Consider the following 10969-nt stretch of genomic DNA (forward strand, 5'->3'; position numbering starts at 1 on the left):
CAAGCTGATTAGAAAGACTGTTTGAATGTGTTTCTCCCAAACTTTGTTTATAAAACATAATTTGTTGCTTGAATTCTGCATTTCAAGAGAATGAGCTCACATCCAAGAGGACAATTACTAGTTTAATTAGTGACACTTAGCCTACATTTTAAAACCTTTATTTGAATATGGTAACATTTTATTAAAAAACCTTTATTTGAATAGGGCAACATTTGTGTTTTAAAACCTTTATTTTAATATGGAACACCTCATTCTACAATATTTCTATGATTAAATCGCTGACTCCTCCCCCATCAGCCAATCACTGTGTATACTCCATAGCAACGAGGTCAACCCCACCCTTACTCTTAGCTTAAGACTTTTGTCTATTCCTTAGTAAAAGTTGCTCTCAGCAGGTTTGTGAATAGGTTTTAAGAGAAAACTCTTAGCTAAGAACTTTTACTGCTATTTAGGAGATCTCTTAGTGGTAAGATAAAATGTTTTATGAATACCGCCCCAATGAGTCTAAGGAGCTTCCCATGAAAAAAAGTCAAACACATCCAAAGTTATAAGCATATAAATATTTTTTTCTCCACTAGGTGGTGCTGATCTGAAACTTCTCAGGCTCATTCAGGGCAGCGTGCTGAGTTACTTTACTGAGCCATACTGAGTTTTGTGACGATACGCTAATGCGTTCATAAAATACAGCATTTCAGCCCAAAATTCAAAATGGACTATATGGGAAAATTCCATATCATTCCACTCAGCATGATGCCCCGAATCTAACAAGGCCACATTTATGATTTTTGGACAAACCGTTAAGAAGTTATAAGCAAAAAAAAACATTTTTCATATCTCCGGACCAGTAGGTGGCACTGCGCCAACACGCTGCATGTTGCCTTAGGTCATGCTTGTGATGACATGTACCAAATTTGGTCTGAATACGATAAAGCACTGAGGATATCTATTATGTCTATTTCCGCAAACGCTATGTAAAATTTGTTTGCACATTTTTCGAAAACGTTTTGAGAAATCAACTTGAATTCCATAACTTTTTGTCAGCATGGTCTGAAGATGGTCTGGTTCAAATTTTGTGAAAATCGGATTAACGGCCTAGGTTTTAGCAGTTAAAAAATGTAGTTTTAGATAAATTAAAAATACCGGGAAAATTTGCATGATGGAAAATGACATCATAGGGTGCAATCGAATTGTCAAGCCAAGGAATCAGAAGAAAAATAATTTTGTTTCTAACCCTTATTGTTTAAAAGTTATTAGCATAAATATGAGTGAAATTTTGGACAGGTGGTGGTGCTAGAGGGATTGAGGTAGAGACTCCAAATTTGCTATCATACTGTCCTCTATCAGTGTGTCAAATTTCACAACTTTTTAGCATATGGTTCTATGGGCTGCCATAGACTTCCAGAGCGGAAGAATAATAATACGAAAACTAACAATTTCAATAGGTGCCTACGCATCTTCAGTGCTTGGCCCCTAATGATACAACAATTTCTATTTCAAGTTTAGAAAGTTTAGAAATTTCTTTTTAGAAACCTCTTTCAAAAACATTAAAACCCCAAACTTTTGAAAGACAGTGTATGTATACCTTGATCTGCCATGAACTGTCACATTTGACCAGTTTGAAGTTTTTGCTGAGGTTGTTGCTGCTACTGAAGCACACTTTGATGATCTTCACAGGGCCGCCATCTCCAACAGGACCCAGGTCAGGGCTTTTGATGCCCCCATCCCAGTCCTGTGTGGGTACCTTCCAGGAAAGGGTGCTTGCATCACTCGCCATGTCCAAGTAACGTCCTCAAAGATATCCACACACCATTACACAATCATCTCATCTGCTAGTAAGAACAGGGTTTATAGTTAGATGAAACATTTGTGGCATGTGCTAAGGCTTTAAAAAATTAAGACACTGCTTTTTACAATAGGAATTGTAATTACAATAGGATATTTAACAGTATTTTTAAAGATTAACTTTAAGTGAGCGTTAGATGATGGCAAAGGTGATCTACATGTAAAAATAAGGGAAATTAGCATGCATAATTAAATATACAATATCAACAAATATTACTAAATAAACAAACTCTAAAATCGGCTGATAACTGATATATGGTAGGCTACCCATACCCCTAAACTGTGCATTATTAAAGAACCTGAAAAAAGTAGATTCAAAATGGATGTTATACGTCCACATCCTACAAAATCCATTTGATTAGACCAAAGTTACACTGTGTTTGTTCACACTGATTGTGTTTCTGTCTCAAATAATCTCTGTCCCCACACCCATGTGATTATATTTTTTTGAATACAGAGCTGATACAATATGTGACCCGATCTGGCGAAATGAGTCGGAAGTCGCAACGTTCTATTTTAAGATATGGGCCGATAATGTGGAAAAACAATGAAAAAATTGATTTTTTTTTTTTTAAGCTAATTTCAAAGAACAGACTTTCAAAAATAATCTCCCAAAGTTTCGTAGTCCAGATAATTGAGTAAAGGTATTTAAATGGCTATTAAATTTGACATGGTTTTACTAAATTCGCTGGAAATGAACTTCTCAACTCCTCTCGTCACTTATGAGCATTTCCCGGTATCCCCTGAAACGTCATTATCTCTGCTCTACAAATATGGTGTTACACGTTGTATAGAACCAATCAAACAGCTTAGAAATGTAAACATACTGACCTAAACGCTGATTTTTAACCATGGGAAGCCCCGTTTCGACTGACAGGCACGCGATCGGTCCAGCCATCCTCCTGTCAGACTAGCGCGCCTTATAAAATAAAACTCCCATTTGCGTGTCTCTCTTTAAAAGCCAATAAAAATTGAATCCATATAGGTAGCACAAAAATTCATTTTGCATACAAAACCAAAGACTTTAAACTTTAATATCAAGCCTCCAACATGCTTCTGTTGTGTTATTTTTACCCTCTAATGAGTCTGAGTAATATGCGTTTACAACAAAAATAGCACAGCCGCTAACTGAATACAAGTATGTATATTTCACATGCTCATAACTTCATGAAAAATGCACAGATCATAAAAATCGCACATCAATATTTAAAGCAGATTCTCAAGATTAAAATAAATCCAAAATCAATATAATATATTGCGTTGATCACAAGATATTACTCACGAAATGATTTAACATACTTGGCTAAAAACATGTCTCTCATCTCTCCGGGATGCAGTGTGTATCCAATGTTCCCGGACCCATCCATGTTCGTTTTCCAACGTGGAATAACACATAATAGATATCATTTTAAAGCTTAGAATCTCATCTTTGTAATGCATCTAACCATTTCGAAAAAACTCCTAAGGAGTGATGAGAAGCTCATCTAAACCAGAGTTTACCGCCCGTTGGCGCCACCTGGCTGCGGAAAAAATGAACAACAATTTTTTCAAACTATTCTTTATAATATCACCACGAAATTTGAACCAGATGCAGCTCACATATAGGAGAGCATCACCAAAAAAGAATTTTTTAGCGATCTTATTGTGTTCCTGAGTTATTCCATGTCAAATAAAAAAAGAAAAAATATTTTTTAAAAATTATATATATTTTTTGTCTTTTATCAGCTGTTTGTCAGCAAGATAATGTCCAAATGTAATGTAATTTATATTTTCTTAAATTTTAAAATGTTTTCTATCAAATGATACCTACCTTTTGACTCTCCTTGCTAGAGTTTTGGAGTTATGAGTCTTTACTTTTGTGTGTGTCGCTCAGAAAAAAAAAAAAAAAAAAAAAACTCTAAAAAAGCCTTCAGGTCTTAAAGGGTTAATTCAAATAAATACTTTAAAATAATTTGAGCTTCAGCCTGGTTTAATAGCATTTATATATATATAAAAATGTCTTTGGTCAAATTAAGCTGTAAAATAAATAGTTTATCCTTTTAAATGCAATGGATTTTGAAAGATATCAACAAAAAAAAAACGGGCAAAAAACTTTAAAAGCGATTTTCTCAGGTTTTCAATTGGAAAAAGAGGGCAGACGACCATAATTCAAATGGGTATATCTTTAAAACCATTCAAGGTATGACTTTGACTAGGATATCATTTTAAAGCTTATTGTCTCATCTTTCCATTGATACCAAAATCTCAATTTTGAAATTTGGGTCACTGTGACTCATTTTGCTGGATCAGGTCACATATTGATTATTGATTTGCAGTGTGGGGTCAAAGGGGGTTTGACATAAAATCTAAAGGCACAGCAAGATTCTAGTTTACAGGAGGTTTATGAATGCATGTATGTGAGCATGTGTATCTGTATATATTCTCTTTTAGGGCCTGACTTGCTGTTTTGTTTGCCTGAGGCAATGAATTCCTAGAAGTAAGGTTACTTAAAAAAAAAAAAAAAAAAAAAAAAAACTCAAGCAGGACTGCCATGCTATCTGTGTTTGTGCACAAGAAACTGAAACAGTCTTGTGCAATGCATGCATGTGTGTGCAAAGCCTGTGTCTGCTCTGTTTCTTTAAATAGAGTGAGATTAATAAGGCTATAACCCATTGCAATTAAAGGATTAGTCCACTTTTAAATACACTTTTCCTGATAAATTTACTCACCCCCATGTCATCCAAGATGTTCATGTCTTTCTTTCGTCAGTCGAAAAGAAATGAAGGTTTTTGAGGAAAACATTCCAGGATTTTTCTCCATATAGTGCATTTCAATGGCTACCAACAGATTGAAGGTCCAAACTGCAGTTTCAGTGCAGCTTCAAGGGCTTTAAACGATACCAGATGAGTAATAAGGGTCTTATCTAGCGAAACGATCGGTCATTTTTGAAAAAAATACAACCGTTTATGCTTTATAAACAAAATATCGCCTTGAACGTACTTTCCGCTTCCGCATTCTTCATACCGCTTACGCTGAATGTCCTACGCCTTCCCTATTCTACTTACGGAATGAACGCGGCGCCAGTTTAGTTTTTTTCCGTAAGTTGAATAGGGAAGGCGTAGGACATTCAGCGTAAGCGTTATGAAGAATGCGGAAGCGGAAAGTACGTTCAAGGGGATATTTTGTTTATAAAGCATAAACGGTTGTATTTTTTTCGAAAATGACCGATCCATTCGCTAGATTAGACCCTTATTACTCATCTGGTATCGTTTAAAGCTCTTGAAGCTGCACTGAAACTGTAATTTTGACCTTCAACCTGTTGGTAGCCATTGAAATGCACTATATGGAGAAAAATCCTGGAATGTTTTCCTCAAAAACCTTCATTTCTTTTCGACTGACGAAAGAAAGACATGAACATCTTGGATGACATGGGGGTGAGAAAATTTATCAGGAAAGTGTATTTAAAAGTGAACTAATCCTTTAATGTTACAAAATGAGTCATGAATGGGGGGGAAAAAAGAAAAAGAAAGAAAAAAAATTAGTTGTTTTCAGTTCTGCCTTTTTTTTTTTAAGTGACTAATCATTTGTTTACACAGGGCTAAAGTTTAAGTGTAACATGAGTAAAGTTGACATTATTTTTAAAGTATGGTTACTTAAAAACAAGATGAAAACATTAGTGTAGCAACCAGAAGGACTTGTTAATATAACACAGATAGCAAGTATGTGGGATTTGACCTCTTGAGGCTACAGTTTTTGCAAGCTAACGCTAGCTCAGAGCCACAGGGCAGACAAAACAGAACTAGCCCAAGGGAGGAGTTCTATGCACAAACAGCATTTTCAATTACCTGGAAAAAGAACTTCAATGTTATGTTCTAAAACAATGAGGAAAATACAGAATTTTAGTTTTATGCCTAACATTTTTAAAGTAGGCTACACTTTTTAAGTAGCCTAACTGATTTATATATATATATTTATGTTTTGCTGTTTATATACTGAAGCATATGCCCTGGCTGAGAGCAGAACTCAAGAATGAAGGATCAAATAATTTATTTATAAATCATACATTTCGCTTCACACTCTTGTGTTCTGTTGTTCATGTTATTTTACAATTGATAATGATAAACATTTTAAAAGTCTGATGTTCTTGACATTTTCCCAATCATCCCTTATGGAATAATCAACTTATAGTATATAAAGTTTAGTCTTTATAAAGGTTTAATTGTGTGTAAAAATTATTTAATTGTGTGTGTTTTCCTTAATCCTCATCCAAAACAGGACAAAAACTGAGGTACTGTACTGACTTGCTGTAATTAAACACCTATCAAAGGGTTAAATACTTAGTTAAGAAACTGACAACCATAAACACTTCTAAAGACGAAATAAACACTAGGCAGACCGCACTATGTAATCCTCGAGAGCAGCAGGTTGCGTCGACAGAATATCTACACGGTCTATGAAGGCACTGGAATGCGCGTGCACATAACCGTACCTGCGCAGACTTGCCCTCTCAAAACACTACATAGTCTACATAAATGCATGTAAAAGAGTTTCAATATAAAATTATGTATTTTAATGAATAGCATGTCCATATATTACAACACTTTGGAATGTATTGCACGTTTTGTGATTTTAATGAGTGACAACTATTAAATTAACACTTTGATGTTACAGTAATATGAAAACAAACAGTTCGTACAATGTTTTGCCCATCGCCGTCAACGCTCTTTTCATTTAAGTTGTTCACTAACCTTGCAAAGTTGTGCTCTTGTTTTTCCTTATTTCCTTTAAGTTCCTCAGACAGTCAAAGTCCAGCTCTCAGAGTCAGGTAGATAGACTGTTCAAGCCACTCCCAGTCCCTTCGCTCGAGTGCACTTCCTGCTCTAGTAGTGTCAAAATGCTATCCGTTATAGGTGAGAGCGAACGGTCACCGCCAATTACACGTTCTCACATTGCATGCACAGATTGCACACATTTGATTTGAAACTCCATCCACTTTGCAAAAGTCATAATATGTTGTAACTAATATTTTATGAGCAATGATCAAAAGGAAGGATTTTTTTCATCAAATAAGCATTTTTTTTTTCTACAGAAACTGTGAATCGATGTTTTTTGCATTAAACACGACTGACCTCTATTGGCCAAATAAGTAAGTGCCCTTTCATAAGGTGATGCAAAAAAATCACCTGTCCTGAACGTTTACATTATAAATACGTTAAAATAACCATTAGGGACACATTGTAATTTTATGTTGAATAAAGGAGCAATGTAACATTGAGTAGGCCTTAACTTTAGAATCTTAACATTAGCTTTGGTTGATCGTTAAAGCGTTAGTTGACCCAAAAAGGAAAATTCTGTCATTTATTACTTACCCTCATGCCGTTCCACACCCATAAGACCTTCGTTAATCTTCGGAACACAAATTAAGATATTTTAGTTGAAATCCAATGGCTCAGTTAAGTCTCCATAGCCAGCAATGACATTTCCTCTCTCAAGATCCATAAAGGTACTAAAAACATATTTAAATCGGTTCACAGTGGTTCAATATTAATATTATAAAGCGACGAGAATATTTTTGGTGCGCCAAAAAAAACCAAAATAACGACTTAAGTGATGGCCGATTTCAAAACAATGCTTCAGGAAGCATCGGAGCACAATGAATCAGTGTATCGAATCTGCTGTTCGGAGCGCCAAAGTAACGTGATTTCAACAGTTTGGCGGTTTGACGCGCGATCTGAATCATGATTCGATACGCTGATTCATAACACTCCGAAGCTTCATGAAGCAGTGTTTTGAAATCGGCCATCACTATATAAGTCGTTATTTTTATTTTTTTGGCACACCAAAAATATTCTCGTCGCTTTATAATATTAATATTGAACCACTGTACTCAAATGAACCGATTTAAATATGTTTTTAGTACCTTTATGGATCTTGAGAGAGGAAATGTCATTGCTCCCTATGAAGGCCTCACAGAGCCATCGGATTTCAACGAAAATATCTTAATTTGTGTTCTGAAGATGAACGAAGGTCTTACGGGTGTGGAACAGCATGAGGGTAAGTAATAAATGACAGAATTTTCATTTTTGGGTGAACTAACCCTTTAAATTAAATTTTTTTTTCTTCTTCCCCACAACAATTAGATTGAAATCTAAAATAAAATAAAGCTGAAAAAAATGAGTATATAGCTTAATTAATACTAAAATAGCACTGCCATTGCCCACCTGTTGAAGACCCCATATCAACTTAGCCAATCAGATTATGGCACCAGAACTTAGTGTTATGGGTTAGTCTGTAATATCTGTGCACCATAAATACACCACAAAAGTTCTGCAACAAATCATAAATTGTCTGCCTCAATAGATGGCAGTATATACACAGAAAAACAGAGTTACCATCAGCCATTGCAAAACAGCTCAACATAATTCTTTGTGCAGTGTTTAGAAAACGACAATACGGTTGATTTCCCGTTCACAGACACTGCATGGACCTTAAACTTACTTCTGACAGCTTGACCCCTCAGGATGAGTGAGCCATGCGTGAGGGACTTGTGCAGACTCCAGTGCTGTGGGCAGATGGAAATCGCACTGATCAGATGTTAATAATCAGACTGTTTAATGTGTAGAAGAATCAGTGTAGACATGCACACCAAGAGCAGACTCATTTTACAAAGCTTACTGCTTCAGTTACGTTAGATTAGATTTACCATTTCTGTACTGGAAATGAACAATATTTTGTTCAACAATTTTTAAAGTAGCCTATCATCTGTCAGTTCCATTTTTGGATCCTTGATTTGTGTCAAACTATATGATGAATGAAATTAGAGCTGTTCCTGCATCAGAAGTTGTGCATTGGTGGCCTGTTCAACAACTCAACCAAGAAGAATTCCAAATGGAAGCTTTAATGGGACACGTTTAAATGCTCATTATATTGATGGTCACACCTATTGCTCTTTTTTGCTGTCATTCTGTCTCCACATTGACATAAACGAGTTGAGCAGTCATTTAACTATGCACACATGCTCTTTCTCATGGTGGTACACTGTAAAAAAAACATAATTTTTATCATTTTATTCATAGAAGTGATTCTCCACTTTACTATAGTTAAATGACAACTGCATTGTGTCTTCACAGTGAACACACTCTAAGAAACGCAGTGTACTAATATGAAGGAATTTTCCGTATTGATTTTTCACAGCTGTTTTATCCATTATTTACCTGTCATTTTTAATTAGCCAACACATTGCATTGTGTTGTGTTTCAGGGTTAAAGGAAATAGGGGAGACTGGGGCTGGAAGTTAAACTTTTTGTTTGAGCATCAGTAACTCAGTAGTTGTTTGTGCTAGATCTCTCAAACTTTGGTACAAATGTGGCCACATTTGTCCACTGCAGTTACCCCACTACTGGCTAGCTCAAAAAGGTGATGGTAGTGTATGATATTGATGACATCACCACAGCTCTATTCGAACTTGTCAAACTGACAATGTGAAAACTGACCCCCTGTTACAACACTCCCAGGTCCCAGTCCGTGAACTTAAAGGGTGATTTACACACCCTCAATATAACTATCTTCTTTCAGACCAACACAATTAGAGATATATTTTTAAAAATCCTTGCTCTTCCAAGCTTTATAATGCAGTGAAGATTATGCTCCAGGTCCAGATTTTGAAGCCCAAAAAAATTCATCCATCCATTATAAAAAATAATCCATACAACTCCAGGGGGTTAATAAAGGTCTTCTGAAGCGAAGCGATGTGTTTTTGTAAGAAAAATATCCATATTTAAAACTTTATAAATTCAAATAACTAGCTTCCGGCATACAACCGTAAGCATACTAATGGAGCGTTCAAGTCCTCCTGGGAAGTTCGTATTTACGAGGTGGGAAGTCGTGTTTACGACACCAGATGTACTCGGGACATCAGAAGAAGAATGGCATCTACATTAATATTAGTCTTTCTGTTTATCCCGAGGTTTACCATAGTCATCCGGATCCGGGCCATATCCAGGTGAGACCGAGGACCTGCGCCTTGACACGACCACAACGCAGCCCTGAAGTATCAGCAGAGATTGAGTCAACTAGATCATCCACTGTGAAGGCCTCATCAACACGACAACCAGTGGCACAGTTCCTCAACAAACCGTCCATACCAGCATGATGAATACGATCCTCAACTGGATGGAACTGAAATAAATACTTTGAATGTTGCGATCCTATTGGACTTATGATAGCAACCTGAATCGTAACAAAGCACTGTTCGCCAAAGGAGAACTGGCCCCCCGACTAAGCCTGGTTTCTCCCAAGGTTTTTTTCTCCATTTTATCACCTATTTTTCACTTGTTTGCCACCTGATGTCACCTGTTGGAGTTTGGGTTCCTTGCCGCTGTCACCTTTGGCTTGCTTAGTTGGGGACACTTGACATTTGACTTGACATTTGATATTCAACAGTGCTTTGATCTGCCTGCATTGACACTATTCTTTAAGAGCTGCTGTGCAGCCAAAATGATATACCAGTTATCATGTAAAGTTGCATTGACACAATCTACATTGTAAAAAGCGCTATATAAATAAAGGTGACTTGACTTGACGGCAGGTGCGTTCAAGTCACTTTCGTCGGAGTAAGATGGCGGCGTACTCTTCTCCTTCTCTTAATTACACATAAATACAGCACTTCTACTTATTGAAAATGAAGAACAAAGAATGTGCATTAGGTGTGTTTTGCTTTTTAGGGAATTTATTAAGCCACTGTAAACTTTATCATTACATATTATATTGTTATATTATAATGCTACCATATTTTGTGCAGGCAATTAGCTTACTTCATATAAAAGCTGGACAATGTCGCTGCTAAATACCTATAATATTGTAGTATTCCACCATGTTTCACAGTGACACGCCCCCAACTCGTGCAGATCGGGGCTTAAAGAAAATCCCGAACTTCCCACTCTTATTTATGACATTTTGGGGGCGTTCAGCGTGCGTTCAGCGTGACTTGCGATTCAAACAAATAGGGCTGGGCAACAAACTCAAGCTCCTCTTCTCTTATATCGAAATCATCCGACATTTCTCTTTAAAAATGATTGTTTTAGGCTTCTAATTTGTGACCAGTGTTTTGTTTTGCTCTATCCTCTGCGCTTCCACGTTCGTCATTACG

At 36.3% G+C, this 10969-nt stretch overlaps 1 protein-coding gene across 4 annotated transcripts in view; it reads right to left on the reverse strand.

Moving 5' to 3' along the window:
- Window positions 1-6835, reverse strand: part of ptk2bb (protein tyrosine kinase 2 beta, b) — a 32391-nt gene extending 25556 nt beyond the window's left edge. The window contains exons 1-2 of one of the 4 annotated variants that reach the window (XM_048206246.1): window positions 6570-6835; window positions 1583-1788 (exon numbers count right to left, since the gene is read on the reverse strand). In XM_048206246.1, coding sequence (XP_048062203.1) covers window positions 1583-1774 — 192 coding nt within the window. In that variant the 5' untranslated portion in view covers window positions 1775-1788; window positions 6570-6835. Of the gene's footprint in view, window positions 1-1582; window positions 1830-2673; window positions 2724-6569 lie in introns of those variants that run through there. The other 3 variants (XM_048206243.1, XM_048206244.1, XM_048206245.1) reach the window with 3 other exon arrangements.
- Window positions 6836-10969: the final 4134 nt, after the last annotated feature.

The sequence above is a fragment of the Megalobrama amblycephala genome, linkage group LG11 (genome assembly GCF_018812025.1).
Source record: "Megalobrama amblycephala isolate DHTTF-2021 linkage group LG11, ASM1881202v1, whole genome shotgun sequence".
Taxonomy (NCBI): domain Eukaryota; kingdom Metazoa; phylum Chordata; class Actinopteri; order Cypriniformes; family Xenocyprididae; genus Megalobrama; species Megalobrama amblycephala.